The sequence below is a fragment of the Panthera onca genome, chromosome B1 (genome assembly GCF_046562875.1).
Source record: "Panthera onca isolate mPanOnc1 chromosome B1, mPanOnc1 haplotype 2, whole genome shotgun sequence".
Classification (NCBI taxonomy): Eukaryota; Metazoa; Chordata; class Mammalia; order Carnivora; family Felidae; genus Panthera; species Panthera onca.
This window is the reverse complement of record NC_138342.1, coordinates 81,758,412-81,782,293: the sequence shown is the minus strand read 5'-3', so window position 1 is coordinate 81,782,293 and position 23,882 is coordinate 81,758,412. Positions and strand designations below refer to the sequence as shown.

General features: G+C 35.0%; 1 protein-coding gene and 1 pseudogene across 2 annotated transcripts in view; one reads left to right on the top strand and one right to left on the bottom strand.

Moving 5' to 3' along the window:
- Positions 1–23,882, top strand: part of STPG2 (sperm tail PG-rich repeat containing 2) — a 596,947-nt gene that overhangs the window by 30,096 nt on the left and 542,969 nt on the right. For both annotated transcript variants that reach the window (XM_078445122.2, XM_060654598.3), the window contains 2 exons: positions 2,335–2,447; positions 6,126–6,237. In XM_078445122.2, coding sequence (XP_078301248.2) covers positions 2,335–2,447; positions 6,126–6,237 — 225 coding nt within the window. The remainder of the gene's footprint in view (positions 1–2,334; positions 2,448–6,125; positions 6,238–23,882) is intronic.
- Positions 10,397–10,678, bottom strand: LOC144615997 (large ribosomal subunit protein eL37-like; annotated as a pseudogene).

Sequence of the window (23,882 nt, the reverse complement as noted above, 5' to 3'; positions counted from 1 at the left end):
TTCTGGTTGGTTTGCCCATTCAGTTCACCAGACATTTCAAGACATGTCTGCATCCTACTTAGAAATAATTATTAACTCTGTTTCTTTACCCTTGGCTCCAACATCCTCTACCACCCCCAAGCAAGGAACAGACAAGGGAAATCAAGCAAGGGAAACCTGTAGAGAAACTGTAGTTCAATTTCTCTTTGTGATTGCATCTATAAAAAGAATCAGCAAAGGTCCCATTTCACTTTATGGAAGCATCAAAATTCTGTCAGAGATTGTCTTGGCCCCTATTTTTTAATTCTTGAAGATCTGGTGGGTGTGGAAGGGACAGTTTAGTTTTATTGTGTTTGTATTATACAACATGTGAGGGTTAGTGATTAATGGTAAGTCCTAGGGAGTAAAAGGCATTTTGACATAGTAGGGAATTTTAGTGCTGTACCAGGTTCTTTTTGGATTTTGTTGTGGTGTCCTGAAGCTTTCTGGAGTGGTGCCTCTGTAAATAGAAAGTGTGTCCTCCTTGGAGGCAATGGCTGTGCTTCCAATTTATTTTCAACCATGTATGCCAAGAATAGAGTGGTGTTAACATTGTCTTTCATCACTTCACGTAATGGCTCTGGCACAAATCTCAAAGGGTGCAAGGAATTTCGAGAATTGCTCCCACCACCCAAGTCCATCCTTATCTCTAGTTTCTGTCTCTTTGGGATCATCAAAAGCTTCAGAGGAGGTTCTTTTCATATACAATAAGTTCCTTTTCTAGTTATAGTCTCTGCTGTGCTATATTTCCCAGAAATTCATTGAAGTTTTGGCATGTGAATAACACTTTCTCTTAGTTTCTAGCATTGATAATTTGTGTCTATTTTATACACTTCTTTTGAAGTTTTAGTAGGAGTTGGGCAGATGTGGGGTTTGATTCACCATTTTGAACTGGAATTACACTTTCCATCACTAATAGTGCTATTTATTTCATTAATGATTATTTACTTATCAATTATGATTATCATGAAATCATTATGATTTATCATTAATGATTATTTATATATCAATTATGATAATTGACAGAGGTTGGTCTAACTATTCTAGAAGAGTAATAGTCACGTAGAAGGGGTGACACTGTTTTATGCAGTTAACCTACAAGTTTATTATGGGGATTTTATTTTTTTATGTGTATATAAGTTAGAGTATTTATCCAAGCTTATTTTAAAGGTATGTTTTTACAAATATGAATTAAAAAAATAGAGTTTACCTTTTACCATTGGTTAAAAAATGATTTAAAAAATTCTTAAGTGATTGCTCAATTTAGAATATATTAGGTCAACAAAAAAGAATTTCTGTAAGAGAGATTACTGTTCTTATGTTATATTTTATTATTTTATTCATTTCTAATGAAAGCAGATCCTTTAACTTCTCTAAAGTGAACTTTTCAGGGTCATGCTTAATTTTGACATTTATTGGGGCACCTGGTAACTCACTCGGTTAAGCGTCCGACTTCAGCTCAGGTCATGATCTCCCATTCTTGAGTTCAAGCCCTCCGTAGGGCTCTGTGCTGACAGCTCAGAGCCTGGAGCCTGCTTCAGATTCTGTGTCTCCCTCTCTCTGACCCTCCCCCACTATGCTCTGTCTCTCTCTGTGTCTCAAAAATAAATAAAAACATTTAAAAAATAAAAAAAAATAAAAGTGGCTGTTCATCAGCTTGATTTTAAAAAATTGACATTACAGGGGATGCAAAGGAAACATGATGGTTGATTTCTCATATCACAAATAATTTCTGTAGTGTTAAAGAACTGATTTGGACCTCAAGCATTGAGAAAATGAACCAGGCGTAGTGTTTAATTTGTTTGTCATGTATTTGTTACTTTTTGAAAAGTTTACATGAATAGATTATAGTTTTAAATACCAGGTAATTAGAAATTCTCTAATATCTGTGATACTTGAATTTGAATTTACTTTCTTGAAATTAATTTCTATTTAATTAAGATCATTTTTAACAGACTTTCTGTTCCCTAAATCATACAGTTCTGCCCCATCCTCACTTTGTTAAACAATGAGAAGCTCATCTTTATTGCCCTTAAGGTTTTAGATTGCTTCGTGCACTGCCAAGACAAAGCCGTTCATATTGATTGAGGATATACTAAAGCTAGACATACTTTTTCCCTAGAGTCTTGGCTGAGTCAGGAGTGGGATGGGGCACAGCGGCAATAAACTTAGGTTGAAGGAGACTTTAGCATTTGTTAGTGGAACCCCCTTGACTAAGGCTGTCCTTGTTTTAGATTTAGACCCAAATAAAATGAAACATTGTTTCACGACTCTTTTAAACTATGTCTCATGTTCACCTTCTTAATTTTTTTTAAGGATTTTGCCAATGCAACTTTGAAATATAAGGGGATACATTTTGGCAACTCTTTGGGAAGACTCCAGTTTCCTATGAAGTCAGGGCCTGGTCCTGGGCAGTATGATATAGTCCAGTAAGTAAAAGAAATATGCTTTTAATGTAGTTCTTGACTGGAAAGTATTCTAATAATTTAGGATAGGCTGTTATGAAAGGACAAATCAGTATGAAAAACTCCAAGAAGTATTATATTTTGGAATAGGCTATATGAAAACTATTGCTTTTTTTGCGAGCCAGATCCTGTGTTACCTGCTTTACATGTATTACCTCATTTAATCATTGCAAGTCTCTGTGTAGTCACTGTTATACATATTTATCACTGAAAAATGCAAGGGTCAAAAAATAATTAACATTTAAGATCATGAGGCTGTTAAGTGACAGAGCTAGACTTTAACTGAGGTCTGTTTGTAATTGTACAGCCCATGTGTCTGAGTACTAAAATATGGACAGAAGATCAGAGAAAATATAAAAGAAGATGACTCAGTATTTATCTTGTCCCTGGCTCTGGTGTCCATTCTTCTGACTAAATGATAGATTTATAAACCATTCTCATTGGAGGTGGGGGGTGGCAGGGTCAGAGCCATAGCATCAGATTGAAAGTTATATTTGTGAAGTTTAAGAAATGCATTTCCGGACAAATAAGTCTTTCTATCTTTATTCTCTCCTCCTACAGTAAGGCCTTAGACATGTGTACATGGAAGGGAAAATTGAGAAACAATACTATGTTGTTCTCAGAACCTGTCACCTGCTTTCATCATTAAAAATTTTAAACAGGATCCAGCTTATCTGCCTGATTTTTTCTCTCATAGAATGAGTTTTCTTCTAAGAAGTCCCACAGTGATTACCTATCTTACTAGTTTCCTACAGAGATTTAGACTCATCTATATGCCAGTGGTGGATGTAGCTTAGGCTGTCTTGCTTGGACTCCCTTGCTAATGTTCATTCATTGAACAAACATTGTTTGAATTCTTGCTATGTGCTAGTACTAAACATAGTAACTGAGAGTTAAAAGAATAAAACATGGTTCTTGTTTTGGGGAATTTATACCTGTTCTCTTTTCTTTTTCATTTTTTTTTCACTCTCCTAATATAGGAGGTACATCTTGTACTTTTATTCTTTTAGTAGTTACATGAGAACTTTAATATGTACATTTAGCTTAATGGGGTCTAAACTTAATATCTTTGTCATTCTTCCAAACAAAACAAAGTCTGTGAAATGGTTTTACTAACTCTGCTCATCCCCTTGACATATGCTTTTGTTATTCAGTATCCTAATCTTGTCTTTTTTCTTCCATTTTGGCTGATTTGCTTATCTGTCTGTCTGTTTAATCTGTCTGTCTGCCTGCTTGCTTTGCCTACTTTCTCATCAGTTTTATTGAGGTTTAATTAACATGAAGCAAAATTAACCTTTTCAAAGGTATGTGGTTCTCTGATGATTGCTTTCTTTCCATTTCACTACACTTCTGACTAAATACTTCAGGCATAACCAGGACTCTGTCTAACCGTGTGGCTCTGATTTTGCTTGGTAGTTTTTCCTGTTTCTTTTGTTTCTGGAATTATCGCCCACTCCCATTCTAATTACTGGCTTTGTAATGTTACTTTCTCTTTGAGCTTTTTTTATTTCCTACATTTCTTCTTCCATTTGCATTTTTCACTTTTGCTTGTAGGAATGTACTCATATAGATTGCATTCCAGACTGCTTCAGTTATGTCACCATTTCCATAATTTGTCTGCTCTTTGGTGTTGCTGCCTTCACTGTACCTTTTAGTTGGAATTGTCTTGGTTCCTTCTGGTAACTGACATTTCTACCCTTTTTTAACTTTTTTTTTTTTTTTACTTTTTTGCTTTATTGGTCAAGTGAGAATTGTTCTGGGAGATCTGATATAGTATAAAAGTGGAGATACTTGGTCATTGAATTGTAAATGGAAAGACAAACTTCTAGGTCTCTTTTTGGGAAAGACACCAACCTAAATGATATGTGATCTTTCTGATCTCCCAAATATAAATTTGATAATCCATACAACTATTTGAGGTTTTGAAAACAAGTTAATTTGTTGAATTTCATGTGAAAAGAATCAACAAAGTGAGCATTTACCAGTGAACTGAGATGTTAAATGTATATTTAAATCATAGCAATGTCAAAGAAAATAATTGCAATTATGTGACTTAAACATTTGTTTTTATGTTTTTCTATTAATCTGTTTTTGAAAATGCTTATGTTCAGTATAGTTCATTAGAAATGTTTAATATGAGATTTTTTTTGGATGTTCTGTTTAAGAAATGGAGAAAACAGTATAGTCAGTATAGCTATTAAATAATAATTCTTGTAATAATAATAGCTAATGGCTACTGTGTACTTATGGGCCATGTATGGCATTAAACACTTCACCTATATTATCCACTTTAATCATTACAATCTTGAGAATTGGTTGTTACTATTTCCAATTAGGTGAAGAATCTACTTTGAAGATTAGAGAAGTAAGATGATTTGTGTAAGGTCACACAGCTAATAGATAACAATGCTAGGATTCACATCAGGATGTCTGATTCTGAAGCTTGTGGGCTCCTAATCACTGTTTACTTAGTTTCTTATTCTTTCTTGAGGTTGTGGTTTCAGAGAAAAATCTTCAGAGAAAAATAAAGCTTTCTCTTTTGTTTTCAAAGGTCTTTATGCCTTTTTTTAAATTTTGTGCTATAAATAGCATAGAACTTTACCCTCTCGTTTTAGTTGAGATATCAGGGGATTTGAAATTTGAAAGATGTTTTCTGTTAAATGGAATTCATGGGAAAAAATTTTTGGTAACTTTTTATTTAAGCTCTGGATAAAAATGAGCAAACAAACCCTAAACCAAACAAACCTCTGGACATAAATCCTACATCCTATTTTTTTATTTGGTGTAATTATTAGTATAGGTTTATTATAATGCTCTGAATTGGAAAATGCAGAACTAACCAACATAACCAGATTATCTTTTTTTTTTTTTTTTTTTTTTTTTTTTTTTTGTGAGAGAGAGAGAGAATGAGCAGGGGAGGGGCAGAGAAAGGAGAGAGAGAATCTCTCTAGGGCTCCATCTCACAACCTTGAGATCATGACCTGAGCTGAAATCAGGAGTCGGACACCTAACTGACTGAGCCACCCAGGCACCCCAATGCCCAGATAATCTTATTGCTGCATCTGATTTTTAAAAAATTGTTTTTAATGTTTATTTATTTTTGAGAGAGAGAGAGAGAGAGAGAGAGAGAGAGAGAGAGAGAGAAAGAGGCGTGAGTGGGAGACGGGCAGAGAGAGAGGGAGGAGACACAGAATCCAAAGCAGGCTCCAGGCTCTGAGCTGTCAGCACAGAGCCTGACTCAGGGCTTGAACTCATGAACCATGAGATCATGACCTGAGCCAAAGTCAGTCGCTTAACTGACTGAGCCACCCAGGCTCCCCCTACGTTTTTAAAAAATGTTTATTTTATTTTTTGAGACAGAGTGAGAGAGAAAGGGAGAGGGACACAGAGAGAGAGGGACAGGCGGTCTGAAGCGGGTTCTGTGCTGGCAGCAGAGAACCTGATGCAGGACTTGAACTCATGAACTGCAAGGTCATAATCTGAGCTGAAATTGGGCGCTTAACTGACTGAGCCACCCAGGCTCCTCATTATTGCATACGTTTTAAGCAGGAAACATTAGTGTAAAAGTATTCTCTTTGCTTAAGTAAATAATTATGTATTTGCAATTGAGAGTTCCTCAATTTCTTTCTGACTTTTCTAAAGGAAAAAGACACCTCATTATGAAAATATTAATATCAAGAAAGATCAACAGCAAAATCATTGCTCATATCTCCCACGATTTTATGAAGTAATAATACAGCAGGAGGAAAAAAAGGTAAGTTGAAATGTAGCTAGTTCATCTACTTTCTATGTTTTAAGATCATTGACTCTGATAATTACAAGGTTAGAGTAGTCTTTGGATTTATCATGCCTGGTAGTTAGTTGTTATTCAGTGAATATTGCTGAAGGAACTATACTTAAAATCTCCAAGTGATTACCATCTCTGCTTGATCACCTCTTGTGATAAAGAACTCACTAGCCCTAAGGTTTATTGTTTCACTAGTGGACAACTCTGTTTCTTACAATTTCCTTCTTAAACTGACCTAAACTTGCCTGCTTTCTGCCTACTTTTTCTCCCTCTTCCTATGCTTTCTTTTTAGTCTTTTTCTAGTAAGGATAAAAGTTCTAACTATTTTTGACTATTCTTATTATTTAACTTCATGATAGTTTATTTTCCTTTGAAGTTGTCTAGGGATCTTCTTAAAGTAGTTTGTAAGTCTCCTCTCTGTCTGTCTCTCTTTTTAATCTGATACTAGAACTAAGCATAATATTCTTGGTATGGTCTGATTTGTACATGGGATTTTCATCCTCCTTCTGGATAGTATATATTTATTAACATAAAACCCAAAATTCCATTACATTTTTTTTGTAGCTATGCTTCAGTTTACTTATTTAGAAATTGTAGGCAAATAAAGCCCTGGAACTTTTTTTTTTTCCTCTTCAGTATATTTTTTATATTTAAACATAAAAACTTGAATGATGGACTATTACATAGACATAAAAAAGGATGAGATCTTGCTGTTTGCAACAACCTGGTTGGACGTAGAGAATATTCTACTAAGTGAAATAAATCAGACTGAGAAAGAGAAATATTGTGTGATTTCACTCATATGTGGAGTTTAAAAGAACAGAACAAATGGCTAGACAAATAAGCAGAAAGCAGAATCAGACCTATAAATGTGTAGAACAAACTGATGGTTGCCAGAGGAAAGGAGTGGAGGGGGTTGACAGGGAGTGGGAGATACAGGTTTATAGTTATGGAATGAATAAGTCATGAGAATAAAGGGGACAGAAAGGGAGTATAGTTAGTGATATTGTAATAGTGTTATATGGTGACACATGGTAGCTACACTTGTAGCAAGCATAGCATAATGTATCGAGCAATTGAATCACTACGGTGTACATCTGAAACTAATGTAACATTATGTATTAACTATACTCAAGTAAAAAATTTTAAAAAAACTTTGAAGTGTATAGAATAAAAATTTTTAAATGAACCCATTTAGAGTAAGGATAAATAAATGATTCACAGCTGAAAAATCAATAACTATTTCAATAAGAATTTTCTCTGCATTTGATTTCCTTAGTCTTCCCCTGAATATCAATCAGCAATGAAAAGTATTGTTTCTAGAAATGAAAAGACACGATAATAGAATAATATAATTGTTTTTATAGGATTACAATTATAAATCTCAAACAGGATAAAAAGTGTATAATTTGGAATCATGAGAGATAATGGTCTGTAGTTTTCTATATTTGTAATTTTTTTTCTGGTTTTGGTATTAGGGTTATGGTGGTTTCATAGAATGAGAGGAAGTATTCCCTTTGCTTCTATCCTCTGAAAGAGTTTGTGGAGAATTGATCTAAGTTGTTCCTTTAATGTTTGGTAAAATTCACCAGTGAATCCATCTGGGCTTGGTGCTTTCTTTTCTTAGGAAGGTTATTAATTATGGATTCAATTTTTAAAATAGATATATGCCTATTCAGATCACCTATTTTTTCTTGTGTGAGTTTGAAAGCTTGAGTCTTTTCAAGGAATTGGTCCATTTTATCAGGCTTATCAAATGTATGAGCATAGAGTTCATAATGTTCCTTTATTCTTTTAATGTTTGTGAGATCTGTAGTGATGTTCTTTCCTTCATTTCTGATATCAGTAATTTGTGCCCTCTCTCTTTTTTTCTTAGTTTGTCTGGCTAGAGACTTATAGATTTGATTGATATTTTTAAAGACCAACTTTTGTTTTCATTATTTTTCATTTATTTTTAATATTATTGATTTCTGCTCTAATTTTACTTATTTCTTTCCTTTTACCTACTTTCAGTTTAATTTGTTTTTTTAAGTTTTCCTAAGATGGGAACTTAGATTTTCATATATACTTTCATTGCTATTAATGATGTCAATTATATCTAGTTTATTGATATTGATGATATTATTGATTGCAACTATGTCCTTATTGATTTTATGCCTGCCTGAGAAAGGGGTGTTGAAGTCTTGAAGTGTGATATTTCTATTTGCAGATCTATTGGTTTTTGCCCCATTTAGTTTGCTGCATTGTTGTTAGACACATACACGTTAAAAATTGTCTTCTTGGAGAAGTGGCCTCTTTATAATTATGTAATGATCTTCTTTAGCCCTGATAACCTCCCTTGCTTTGAAATCTGTACTGTCTGAAATTACACCTAGTCATGCTTTCCTTTGATTAGTGTTAGCATGGTGTGTTTTTCTCCATTTGCTTTTAATTTATAGATATAGATATAGATATAGATATAGATATAGATATAGATATAGATATATAATATCTGTCTTTTAATTGGTAAATTTAGACCATTTACATTCAAGGATCTTTGATATAGTTGGATTAATATCTACTACATTTGTTACTATTTTCTATTTGATGCCCTTGTTTTTTGCTCCTATTTTTCTCATTCATTCTTTTTCTGCCTTTTGTGGTTCTCATCTCTTCTTGCCTTCTGTTTTCTTTATTCATTAGAGCCCTTAGCCTAGTAATCCTACTTGTTTTAAGTTTCACATCTGGTGATGGTACTCTTCCTGTCATGTCTGGCTCTGATGCTTGCCCTGTTTCTTCTAATTTTTTTTTATATTTGTTGTAATTTATTCTTAATAACTAGATGTCTTAGTCTGTTTGGGTTGCTATAATAGAATATCACAGATGGGGTAGCTTATAAATAAGAGAAATTTATTCCTTATAGCTCTGGGAGTCTGGGAAGTCCCAAGATGAAGGTGGCAACAGATTCAGTTCTGTTGAGAGCTCATTTATGGTTCATAGGTCATCTTTTTGCTGTGTCTTTACATGGTGGAAGGGGCAAGGGAGCTATCTTGGGTGACTTTGCTGTTGTTGTTGTTGTTCAAATAAGGACACTAATCTCATTTATCAGAGCTCTGTGCTCATGAGTTAATCACTTCCCAAAGGTGCCACCTCCAAATAACATCACATAGGGGATTAGGTTTAACACGAATTTTGGGGGGATACAAAAATTCTATCTGTATAACTTGACATGATGTATTAGGCAAAGAAACGAAATATGACTTTAGTATGTAAATAGTATTTAGTATTTAGTATTGTAAATTGTAAATTTAGTATTGTAAATATGACTTTAGTAATGTGGTGGTAAGGTATGGGGGAGGGGAAGAGTTTTTAGTTCTGTGATTAGCTCTTAGTATTTTAGTGAGCCCATGCCTCTGCACTGGACTGAACTTCACAAGTCTTTCTCAGTTTTTTCCCCCTCTTAGATGGGTTAGAGTGGCTAGTGTGGGTTGGAGTTAGGTATTTCCTTTATCTTGTGTGGAAGGCTAGAGGTGACTGGAGTTGTGCATTTCCATTCTGTAGGTCAATTATGTGCTGATAATGCGCCAGCAAGTTGGGCTCTGGTTAGTTTGATTTTCCAGAGAGCTTATCTTGTTAAGAAAAACAGAATGTTCTGGTATATTTCAAAATGCTGCTTTTCCCTCTCCCCCCTGCCAGATGCACAAGGGGTTTTTCTCCAGTATTTACTGTGAGAACCTAGTTGAGCTCCTGGAAGTAAACCAGATTGTGGGGTCCTCCCCTATGACTTGGCCCATGGTGTTTTTACCTCTCAGATTTGTCTTCACTGGGCCTCCAGCAATTCTTCAATTACAGTTTAGGTATTCCTATACAGAGCAAATCTCTGCTCTGGTAAGCTGTGACTCCCTGTATTTGCTTGTCTGTCTCTCCGATCTTGTGGGCAGTGGTTTGCCCTGTGTTTTTTGCTCTTTCATGGATCTAAGAAGAATTTGAGTTTACATTCTGTTCAGGTTTCTACTTGTCGTTAGGGAGGAATGATGACATCCAAGTTCTTATGTGCAGAAATGGAAACTGGAATACAGGAAATTAGTTTTTTTTTTTTTAAACCAGAACATTTATTGTATGATTAATCATTGGAGTCCTTAAGATTTCAATGTGCAACAGTTGCCTTTGTGGGTTTAGGTGTTGTTTCTTCAAGAAATCCATGCCTTAATCTGTGGTATACAATTTTTAGAGGCCTCATTAGATCAGTCCCAGTGGTATTTCACCTTTTAGCCTTGGCACTCCAGTTATTCTCTCTTCTGCTTGGCAGGATAGCTACATTTTCCATAGGTCAACTTCTGAAGATGTGGTAGGGCTGAGAGCCATAGCAGTGACATAATGTGTGGTTCTTATTATGATGCTTTCCAAATGATGACGTCCCTTTTGTCATCTTGTTTTTGTGGTTGAGACCAAAGAGAGGAAATGAGTCTTTTAAACATAAAATATTTTCTGGAAGTCACATCAAGAAGATGGTGAACTAGGAGTCCCGACACTCATTCCGCTCCCCTCCGCCCCCAAAAAGAAACAAACTATAAACAACTACATACTGATGAAAATAGCTATGGGAGAGCTTAGAGTACAATGAAGAAGCTACATAAACCCTTAGGAGCTCAAACTCAGGATGGCCACATAGAAAAGTATAAGAGGCATTTTATCTGCTTCACACCATCCCTCAGTCCATCATAGTTTGATGCCAAGAAGGATCTCAGTAGTGTAACTTGCTACCATGTGTGAAGACAGCAGGAGGACCCTTGCAGCCCTTGTTACCACCATGGATATCTGAAACTTTTGCTACTGAGGATCCCTGCAGTCTTCACTGATGCTTAACCCAGCAGATGGAGCTGTCTGGAGTCCATCCCATTGTGTCTCCATTGGAGAAGGAGACACCAGGGCTGGAGCTGCCATTCATGTCTCATAACCATGTACAAACCCAAGACCCTGACTGGACCCAGCTCTAGGAGGATCCCTTTGGCCATGACTTCCTCCTGTGGGGAAAAGGAGAACAGGGGAATTGCAGCGGCTTTTGACACTGGACCCAGTAGCCTTCGGTGCTGCCACAGAACCCTGTGGTTTTTGACCATGTTGACCTCAGGTGTCCTAGCTTCATAGAGTGTATACTGCTGCACCCTCCCTGAAGTCAAAACCTCCTTGGTGGTTCCCCTTTCCTTTGGAGTTAGAGCCATTGTGCCCTACTCAGCTGGTGGCCTGACAATAACTCATAGGTCTTTTCCCACTGAAGATAGTCCATAAAATCTAGAAGAGGTGACTGCTCCCTCAAATGTGCAGACGTCAATGCAAGGCTATAAGAAACACATAAAAAAATCAAGGAAACAGGGCACCACTAAAAGAACACTGTAATTATAGTAACCGGCTCCGAAGAAAGGGAGATCTGTCAATAAATTCAAAATTATTGTTTTAAGAAAGCTCATTTAGCTACAGGAGAACAAAGACAACTCAGTGAAATCAAGATAATAATTGAAGAAAATATGAAGTTTAACAGAGAAAGAAATCACAAAAGATAACCAGACAAATTCTGGAGCTAAAGAACACAGTGAATGAAATGAAAAAATGCAATAAAGAGCTTCAATAATAGACTCAATCATGCGAAGAGAGAATCTGTCAACTCAAAGAAAGTTCATTTGAAATTATCCAGTCAAAGGAAAGAAAAAGTAAAAGAATGAAAAAGAGTGAGGAAATCTTACAGGCTTTATAGGACATCATGTGAGAATCAATATATGCACTTTGGGAATCTCAGTAGGAGAAGAGACAAAAAGGGGCAGAAAGAAATAATGGCTGAAAACTTCCCAAATCTTTGGAAGGACATGGTCATTAGTATTCATGCAGCTCAAAAGTTGAAATAGGATCAACCCAAAGGAGATTACACTGAGACACATTATACTTAAATTATGAAAAGTCAACAGCAAAGACGGAATTTTTAATGCAGTAAGAGAAAACTGATTCATCTCATATTAGACTCCTCTCCCCCAAACTGTTCCCTAAGAATATAAGTTTATTTCTCAGTAGAAACCTTGAGGCCAGTTGAGAGTGAGAGGATATATTCAAAGTGCTAAGGGAAAAAAAACACAGCCAAATAAGAATACTGTACCCAGAAACATTCCTTAAAAATAGGGAGATAATGTATTTCCCAGACAAACAATAACTAAGAGAATTTGTCACCCTTAGACCTACTTCATAAGATATGCTTAAGGGATTTCTTAAAACTGAAAACATGCTAAACAGCAGCATGAAAATATAGGACAACATAAATTCCATAGATAAAGGTACATATATAAACACATACAGATTACTATAGTAGTAAAGATAGTATGTAAATTGCTTGAACTCTAAAAATATATATTAAAAAAATTTTTTTTTGAGAGAGAGACAGAGTTTGAGCCAAGGAGGGGCAGAGAGAGAGACAGAATCCGAAGTAGGTTCTAGGTTCTGAGTTATCAGCACTGAACCTGACACGGGGCTCGAATCCACAAACTGCGAGATCATGACCTGAGCTGAAGTTGGGCACCCAACCGACTGAGCCAGCCAAGCGTCCTGATAAATATATTTTTTAATGGCACACAATTTAAAAAGAAGCAAAATGTCTATAAGAGCACAAACTATATATGCATGTGGAGGTAATAAAAGGTTAGTATTTTTGTATGTGATTAAAGTTAAATTAAAATGGAAGGTCATAATTATATTTTGTATAACTCTTGAGCTAACCATGAAAAAACCTATAACAGGTACACAAAAGATGAAGAGAAAAAACAAACAAACAAATCACTACAAAAAATTATCCAGTAAGAAAGGAGCACAAGAAGAGAAAGATAAAACCATTATAAGGCACAAAGAAAATAATTTTTTTAAATGGCAATAATAAATTTCTCACTTATCAATAATTACCTTAAATGTAAATACATCAAATTCACCAATTAAAAGGCCTGTAGTGCCTGAATATATTTAAAAAAAAAAAAAACAAGCAAGATCCAGTGATATGCTGTCTATGAGACACACTTTAGAGTTAAAGATACACATAGGCCAAAAGTAAAGGGATGATAAAAGATGTTTCATGCAAATAATGATCAAAAGAAAGTGGGGTTCGTTATATGTATGTCAGAAAAAAATAGAATTCAAGTTTAAAACTATCTCTAGTGACAAAGAAGGTCGGTATATAATGATCAAAAGGTCATCTCAACAGGAAGGTATAATGATTATATATGTACTCAATATCAGTGTACCTAAACATATAAAACAAATATTGACATATCTTAAGACAAAAATTGACAGCTATACAAAATAGTAGGAATGAATACAGAAATATTTGACTTGAACAACATTATAGACCAAATAGATTCAACTGACCTATGTAGAAATTTCTACCCAAGAACAGAATATACATTCTACTTAAAGGCACACTAAACATTCTCCAGGATACATATCTTGAAAGGTCACAAAACAAGTCTTAACAAGTTTAAGAACATCAAAATAATTCCAACTATCTTTTCTGACCACAATGGAATAAAAATAGAAATCAACAATAGCAAGAAAATGGGAAAATGTATAAATACATTGAAACTAAACAACATTCTCTTAAAAATCATTGGGTCAAACAAGTGTCTGTTGATAGATGAATGGCTAAAAGATGATGTGTTGTGTATATACAATGGAATATTACTCAGCCATAAAAAAGAATGAAATCTTGCCATTTGCAACAGCATAGGTGGAGGTAGAAGGTATATTGCAAGTGAAATTAAGTCAGAGAAAGATAAATACCATATGATTTCAGTTATATGTGGAATTTAAGAAACAAAACAAAAAAAGATAAACAAAAACACACACTCACACTCATATACAGAGAACAAACTGGTGGTTGCCAGAGAGGAGGTGAGTGGGGGAATGGGTGACATGGATAAAGGTGATTAGTAGTACACTTATCTTTAAAAATTTTTAAATGTTTATTTATATTAGACAAAGAGAGAGAGAGAAAGAGAGAGAACAAGTGGAGAAGGGCAGAGAGAGAGACAGAGACAGTATCTGAAGCAGACTCCAGACTCTGAGCCTTCAGCACAGAGCCTGATGTGGGGCTTGAACCCACGAGCTGTGAGATCATGACCTGAGCCAAAGTTGGATGCTTAACTGACCGAGCCACCTAGGCACCCCAGGAGTACACTTATCTTGATGAATGCTGAAAAATGTATAGAATTGTTGGATTACATTGTATACCTGAAAGTAATTATAACACTGTATGTTAATTATACTTGAACAAAAAAATAGTCATTTAAAAAAATGAGAAGGAAAAATAATAAAAGAAAAAATCATTGGGTCAAAGATGAAATCAAAAGGAAAATTTAAAAGGTATTTTGAAACAAATGAAAACAAAACATACCAAAACTATGGGCTGCAGCAAAAGCAGTTCTCAAAGGGATGTTTTAGTGAATAATACTTATATGAGAACAGAAGAAAAATCTCAACCTAACTTTACACCACAGGGAACTAAAAAAATAAGAACAAACTAAGCCAAATTAGCTGAAGGGAGGAAATGATAAAGGTTAGAGCAGAAATGGGTCAAATGGAGAACAACAAACAACAAAAAAGAACAAAACTAAGAGTTGGTGTTTTAAAAGATAAAATTGACGAACTGTTAGAGTAAGAAAAAGACAGAAAAGACTCAAATAAAATCAGTTGAAAGAGTAGATATTACAATGGATGCCTGAGAAATAAAGTGAATTGTAAGGGACTGTTATGAACAACTGTATACCAACAAACTGTACAGCCTAAAAGAAATGAATAAATTCCTAGAAACATACAACCTAGCAAAAGTGAATCAGGAGAAAGTAGAAAGTCTGAACAGACCAATAACAAGGAGACTTACTTGGTAATAAAAAAAAATTTCCCAACAAAGAAAAGCCCAGGACCCATTATCTTGGGTAAATTCACTACACATTCAAAGAAGAATTAATACCAATCCTTAAAATTTTCCAGAAAATAGAAGTGGGAACATTTCCAAACTCATTTTATGAGGTTAGCATCACCCTGATACCCTAACCAGGCAGACACTCCCAAGAAAAGAAAACTACAAGCCAATATTCCTGATGAACATTGTTGTAAAAATCCTTAATAAAATATCAGCAGTTAAATAAAAAAATTGACAGCACATTTAAAGGATCATATACCGTGGCTGAATGTGATTTATCCCAGGGATGCAAAGATGGTTCAACATACACAACATGATAGAACAACTTAAGAAAATGGAAGGAAAAAAACCCATGTGATCATTTCAATAGATACAGAAAAAACATTTGATAAAGTTCAACACTCATTCATGGTTGAAACTGAACAAAAGCAGTATGGAAGGATCTAACATCAATAGAAAAAATGAAAACGGTAACTATCTTAGATGGTGATATATATTAATTAGCTTGAATATGGTGATTATTTCACTATATTTATATATCAAATGATCAAATGGTACACCTTAAATATATACCACTATCATTTTTGCTCTTATCTTGTATTTTTCATTTACATGTATTGTAAATTAAATGCCAAAATATTATGTCAGTATTATCCTGTGATACATCACTGTTATTTGCTATACATGGAAAAACTGTAAAAGATAAGGAATGGTTATAGCACAAGTCTTGGTGAGTTGGAGGAGTGGATGGTAGAAGATGTGAACACTATAAAGAGCTGAAGATTTGATTGCTGCTTAGTGTTGTGTCCTTTTCTAGTGAAATCTAATGTATAGTTTAATTTGACCATATTTAAGGGGAAGGTAATTCTAATTATATATACTTGTAAGTACAAATTTTAAACAAAATATTGTGTTTACCTAGGGGCTTATCTGTTCTAACTATATGCAGTTAGCTTCTTTTTCCTTTAAAAATAAACTCTGAAAACAATTTTGATAAACTAAGAATATTGAGGTATCAAGGGGTATTTATAATGAAAGCAGATAATATGAATGTATTGATATATTCTACATATGTAATATAAAACTAATAAATGTTTTGTTCAAAATGAAGATTTTTTTCCTCACAACTTTTTCCATGATAGTATATTGACCTAGATAATAATAATAAAATAATAAAATCTTAAGAATAACTTTTAATTTATTTGTCCTATAATGGTAAAAAGAATAAGGAATTAAGTTGAAGTAGTTGAAAATAGGATCATAATTGTACTTGACATTTCTCAATGCTTTTTTTTGTCATAGCAAGTATTTGTTTATGAGATTTGAAAAATATTGTTTCTAAAAAATTTTTAATTTAAGTTTTGAGGTAACAAGAGAAGATGGAGTCTTTTCCATTTTTTGAACTCCAATTTTTTGGCTTATGTAATGCTAAATGGTAATTTGTCAATGATTCTTAGGCTGGATTGGGCTCATAGACCATAGTTTGCTGACTCCTGAAAGAAAGATATTGAGGTGCATAGCATATAGACTTATGATTTTATTTAGATGGCTTATATCATTTTGGTGACATATGTAAAACACTCTTTAAAAGTGAGGGAGGTGGGTCTTCAGCACTTGAGAAGAATGAATGCACACTATGGGGGATGTGATAAGGAGTTAAACTGAGGTAAATAAAATAGTTCCAGGTCAACAGAAAAAGATCCCATTTGATACTGGTCAACAAAAGCTTGTTTCTATGGAGACAAGGGTGGGATTTGTATTATATGGCTATATGTTGTTGACTATAAATATAGTGACGTGGGGAGAATTTGAGAGAATAAAGATTTTCAAGGCCAGAATGGTTAACCATGGAATCAAGCCTATGTGGAGGGAATAAAAGAAATCAGAAGGGGCTTGATGGACTGTAATAATAAGGCAAAGTTGAGAATTTGGAGATAAAAATGAGGGTAAACAGGAAGTAGGTAGGATAGAGGGAATAGGAGTGAAACGATAGTTGCCACTGAGGATACAAGAATTCAGTTTTATGGGGAAGAAAACAGACAAAACCTTGAGTGTGTTGTGCTTTTGTGATCTTGTTAAATTACCATTTGTTAAGTAGAGACCTGGGGTGTTGGATGGTGAGCCTGGTTCAACAGAAGACCACAAGGGAACTAAAATCTAACTCTATTACTCGGAGGTGGTGGAGGAGTTACAGGGCATGATCTTGTGGGAGGTCAAGGCAGGGTGCAGGCAGAGAGTGAAGTAGAACTTCTGGGGCATATACCCTTATTAGGGTCCATGTGTGGAGTGCTTTGGGGTTCCTGGGCTACATATGGATTGGTCAATTCAAACCTAAAAAAGTGGAGTTTTAGTAAGCTTCAAGGGAATCTCATCTAAGGGGTAGGCAAGGGGAAGGTGTGAGTGAGTGAGTGCTTTTCACAAAGGCTGTTGGGGGAATCATGCCTGGAATTTACATTTACTTGTGACTCTACAGTCTTTTATCTAGGGCAAGCCCTCAAGGGAGGGGCTGGTGTTAGTTCAAAGCCCCTGCAGACTGGCCACAAAAAAATGGATGCTGAATTAGCCATATGGAGTAGTTTAGCTAAACTGTCAATATGTGGATGAAGGTTGGATGAACCCTATGGTTTACCACTTTTTCTAGCTGCCCTCTAGGAAATGATGCATAGGTTTTCTTTGAGTCACAAACCCACCTGGGATTGCTGAGACCTTCCTGCCCTTCAGTTTAGCACTTAGGATGGGGAAGTATAGGGCTTAGGGCCCATTCTCAAGCACATGTATCCATGGTCTTTTGCTTTTCTTTCTATTCCCTTACTCATGAGATCTTTCTCTTAGGCAAGGAGAGAAAAGCATGGAAAAACAGCCTCTCTGGTAGTATTTTCTTTTTTTGTCTTAATGCTTGATCTCTAACATTAGTTAATTACAGGAAAATGAGTTTTATTCTGTATATCCTTTATAGTCTTAGCTGCCCAAATGCAGATGAATAGAAATGAGAATATGGAGAAGGATTTCAGTAGTGGATGCTGCAGGATTTTCAATAGACTGGAGAAATATCTTCATTTTGGGGGCGCAGGGATGGGAAAAAGAACAAGGAGGAGTGATCAGCTTTAAAGATGCTAGGAAATAACAGTTTGGAATACTTCTCCCACATAATAAGAGCAGTTGCAGCAAGTGTAGTATGACTTGGGAAAGTTGGTAAATTTGGTGTGGAATAGGCCGACTAGCTTCATTCCATTTTTTCCTTCTTTAAATTCAGCTGATGCACTGACTCCTACAATAGATGGTACCTACAAATTAATTGTAGGTAGTGATTCCTCAAAACTCTCTCAGAATGCTCTTTACTTACATGGAGCCAATTGATCCTTCTCTTGTTCGCCTGGATCTCACTCAGATTTCAGGCTTGTATTTACACATTCATACTCTTCTTTTTGCTTATTAGACTTTGACTTCCCTCTAAGGTTTTTATGTTGTCACATCTTTACAAACTTCTTCCTCTGAACTCTCTGGGTCTGGCTAATCCAGGGCCTTCCCTTCCCTTTACTTCCACATAAGGGGAAGTTAACACACATTCTAGAAGAGGGGTGTAGTCTTATTAGATTTGTTTCTCAACATGTTCATCTTTCTCCCCCCATGCTATGTAAAGTTTATTTCAAAATGCATTTCTTTTTAAATTTAGAAGTTTGCTTTGTTTTGTAGAGACCACTTTTTTGAGACATAATTCATATATCACAATTCATCCATTTAAAGTACATAGTTGAATGGTTTAGTGTATTCACAGAGTTGTGCACCCATCATCACAATCAATTTTAGAGTATTTAACTCATCCCGATTAGCAGTCATTACCATTTTGCCCCTGTCCTCCCAGTTGTGGGCAATGTCTTTCTGTCTCTGTAGATTTGCCTATCTGGACATTTAATGTAAATAGAATTATACATTATTTGTCCTTTTGTGACTGGTTTCTTGGCATAGTATTTTCCATGTCATAGCATGTATCAATATTTCATTTTTTATAGCTGAATAATATCCCATTACATGGATATACCACATTTTGTTGATGTATTTATCAGTTAATAGACATTTCGGTTGTTTATACTTTTTGGTTAAGAATGGAAATAATAAGTATAATACTATGCTAAATAAAATCATAAGAATGAGCATAAGAAGGATTCTGCTATGAACATTTGTATATAAGTCTTTATGTGGGCATATGTTTTCATTTCTCTGGGATATACACCTGGAAGTGGAATTGTTGGATAATATCATAATTCTTATGTTTTAGCTTTTTGTGGAACTGTTTTACAAGCAGCAGTACTATTTTACATTAGGGTAAAACTGAAGGTTCAATTTCAACATGTCTTTGCAACACTTGCTGTTGTTTGTCTTTCTGATTGTAGCCATCCTTGTTGGTGTGAAGTGATATATCATTGTGGTTTTGATTTGCATTTCCCTAAAGACTATTGATGTTGAGTATCTTTTCATGTACTTGTTGGCCATTCATATATCTTCTTCAGAGAAATGTCTCATTAGAGTCTGTGCCCATTTTAAAATGGATTGTCTGTTTTTATTACTGACTTGTAAGAGTTCTGTAAATTTGATTTGCTTTTTTCTGGATTTATGATTAATTTCTTTTTTTCTAATTTAAAAAAAAATTTTTTTAACATTTATTTATTTTTGAGACAGAGAGAGACAGAGCATGAACGGGGGAGGGTCAGAGAGAGAGGGAGACACAGAATCTGAAACAGGCTCCAGGCTCTGAGCAGTCAGCACAGAGCCCGATGCGGGGCTCAAACTCACGGACCGTGAGATTGTGACCTGAGCCAGTTGGACGCTTAACCGACTGAGCCACCCAGGCGCCCCATGATTAATTTCAATAACATTATTACTTATATGTGAAATTGTTAAAAAATGTTTATCTTATGTCACAATTAAACCATTATTTCTGGAAGATGATAATCTTTCATTCTGCTTGTTTTTTGATATAACTATAGTTAGTGGAGTGAGGTTAATGTTTATTAACACATTTTGAATAAATTGATTACAGATTTGAAAAATGAACAGTTTTATTTAGTTTTAAAAATGTTTGTTTCAGGGCGCCTGGGTGGCTCAGTCGGTTGAGCGTCCAACTTTGGCTCAGGTCATGGTCTCACAGTTTGTGAGTTCGAGCCCCACATCAGGCTCTGTGCTGACCGCTTGCTCAGAGCCTGGAACCTGCTTCAGATTCTGTGTCTCCTTCTCTCTCTGCCCCTCCCCAGTTCAGGCTTTGTCTCACTCTGTTTCTCAAAAAAAATAAATCAATGTAAAAAAATTTTAAAAAAATGTTTGTTTCTTTATTTTGAGAGAGCAAGCATGTGCACGTGCATGAGTGGGGAGGGGGGACATAGAGAGAGGGAGAGAGAGAGTCCCAAGCAGGCTTTGCACTGTCAGTGTGGGACTTGGTCCCACTAACCGGGAGATCATGACCTGAGCTAAAATCAAGAGTCAGACTCTCAACCGACTGAGCTACCTAGATGCCCCAAGCAGTTTTATTTAAAATTTGAATTTAGGGAAAGAATTCTTAGGTTTTATCTTTCCTTCCATTTATCCTAATGTCCTGGAAGAATAAATTTAAAGCAATAAAATAATTAAATGCTCTAGTGTCTTTGGATTTAAGCATTTTCTTATGGTGCCACAAAATATAATATGAATATAATATTTTAATGAATGATTGTGAGTTTTTAAAAATTTATCATATCCCTGAGATGTGTTTAATTCTGCTATGTATACAGTGTTGTTTCAGTACATCTTTTGAATATATTATGGTGTCCTACTCTACTGAGAACTTTTGTTAAAAAACACAATATTACCTTTTATTCAACCTGAACATTTTCCACAAGAATCTTTCTTTCTTTTGGCCATGCATCTTCATTAACTTCCTTAATGAGTCCTTAATATAGAAAGACATTAAATAATAGTTTCTATTGACGTTCTTTGATTTGGTAATGCAAAATTTATGAGGTTGTTATAATAACTTCTTATCTGTTAAAAAACTGAGCAAAATTTCACTAGGTGGCGCCAATATTTTGGATTTTATGGACATAAAACTACTTATTCATTTCCCATATTCATTAAAACAAATGTTTAAACAGTATGTGGCAAGATATGAAAATATGCTTTGTAGTTCTCCTGAGCAAACCTAAATTGGAAATTTTAGTTTTTCGTCTGTTCTGCCAAATGGAAATAACTTAGCAGTATGTATTTAAAAATGTTATTTAAATTCTGGTTGCAAAATAAGTTATAGAGCTATCATTACATTTATCTATATAAAGTTATGAAAACAGAATTTTATTTGTTAAAAATTTTTTTTAATGTTTATTTATTTTTAAGACAGGGAGACAGAGCACGAGTGGGGGAGGGGCAGAGAGCGAGGGAGACACAGAGTCTGAAACAGGCTCCGATGAGGGGCTCGAACCCACGACCGTGAGATCATGACCTGAGCCGAAGTCAGATGCTTAACCGAGTGAGCCACCCAGGTGCCCCAAAACTGTTAGAATTTTAAAAGTTACATTTAAAAGGTATAATTTATAAACTAGGTTTTCCTCTGAATTAATAGATTATTTAAGATAATTTATTAATTTTAAGTAAGATCTTAAGTAGATTTCAAGTAGAAAGGTGTAGTTTCAAGTAAGTAAAAATATGCTTATAAACATTAATGATGATGATTATTATTTTTTTTTTAATTTTTTTTAACGTTTATTTACTTTTGAGACAGAGAGAGACAGATCATGAACAGGGGAGGGTCAGAGAGAGAGGGAGACACAGAATCTGAAACAGGCTCCAGGCTCTGATCTGTCAGCACAGAGCCTGATGCGGGGCTCGAACTCACGAGCCGTGAGATCATGACCCGAGCTGAAGTCGGATGCTTAACCGACTGAGCCACCCAGGCGCCCCAATGATAATTATTTTTTGAAGCCTGTCATTATTACTAATGGCTCTCTCTTATGGGTGGATTGTTCCATTATTTATGATGGAAAGGTTTTACCTTTTCACTTATCATTGCTAGTCTTTAATATTTATTAAATTACCTGATTACTTAGCATTATTAACAGGTATTTGGGATTTTATTGCAGTTAGTAATATGTAGTGGTGGCCTTGAAATAACTTAAATTTGAGGATAAACAAAGATTTAGGAGGACTTGCACACAATTAAATGTGTTTTTCTTTCCTAAACACAAATTAGTGGTTTGTGTAATGGCTACTGTGTCTAAAAGTTGGAGTGCAAACTTTTTTTATTTTCTAAGTTTTCCAATTTTTAAATCAGGGTTTCAAAGAGGAAAGGAAATGTGTCAAGATGGGAGAAAAAATTATATGTGAGAAATGGAGTGAGGAAGAAGTTTGGAAACACTTATTTATTGGTCAGACAGTGGTTATTTATCCTTTGGAAGAGCATCTGATATTTTCAAGCCTAATCATAAAATGATTGGTATTGTTACGCATGACTTTTATATACGGAAGTCATGCTCATTCATGGTAAAATTTTAAGAACTATATAAAATAAATAAAACATTATTGATTTAGTGGTGAAGAGTTCCAGGCTTTAGACTCACACTCCAAATTCTTACTCTAGCATATACTAGTTGTATGATCTTGGGCAAGTTATTTTGCCATTTTAAGTTTAAACAGTTTTCCATCTAAATTTCTAAAGTATAAATAATAGTATCTGCAAAAAGGTTGTGAGAATCCAATGAGATGTAATTATATATACACACACATGAATTGCTTAACACAGTGTCTGACATTTGTTAACATGATAAGTGATACATATTACTATTACTCATTTAATGAATATTTTTTGAATACCTACTCCATGTTGTGAATAGAAAGGTGATGAATAATACAGAGGCTCTTAAATCAAGGAGTTCACACTTTGATAGAAGCTACAAATATGTACAAAAGTTTTCAATAATATTCAAATCTGTTACAATGGGACTTCAGAAGAGAAACTCATTGGTTCTTCTTGGAGGATGGCAGAAGTCAGGAAAGGATTTCAAAATATGTTTGGGTTGTGTTTTGAAGGATGGGTAGTTATTTGGATGAAATATAACATTGCGGCAAAGAGAATGTGCAAAGCCATGAACATTTGAGAAAAGCAATCTTTTTTTTATCTAGAGGTGATGATGAACCAGTAAATATTTTAAAGCAGGAAATTCACAACAGCTTTGTGATTTTAGAAAAGTAGGACAGTTAACTGTGAGTCAAATGTATGGGGTGTACATAGTGATTCACATAGTAAATTCCCTTATTAAGATGGTGAAATGAGGAGCACCTTGTGGCTCAGTCAGTTGAGCATCTGACTCTTGATTTTGGCTCAGGTTGTAATCCAGGGTCTTGGGATCAAGCCCCATGTTGGGCTCTGTGCTAAGCATGGAACCTGCTTAAGATTTCTCTCTCTCTCTTTATCTCTCTCTATCTCTCTCTCTCTCCCTCTCTCCCTCTGCCTCTCTCCCTGATTGCTGTCTCTAAAAAGAAAAAAAAAATAAAGATAGTGAGGTAACCCTAGAAATGATGGGAAAGTGACATATATTTGTATGCTAATATTGGTTTTTATCTAGTGATTAATTTGATGTAGGAGGATGAGTGGGAAGTATTGAGGACGACTGCTAGCTTTCTCACTTAGAGTACTATATGGATACTAGAGAGAGTTGGAGAG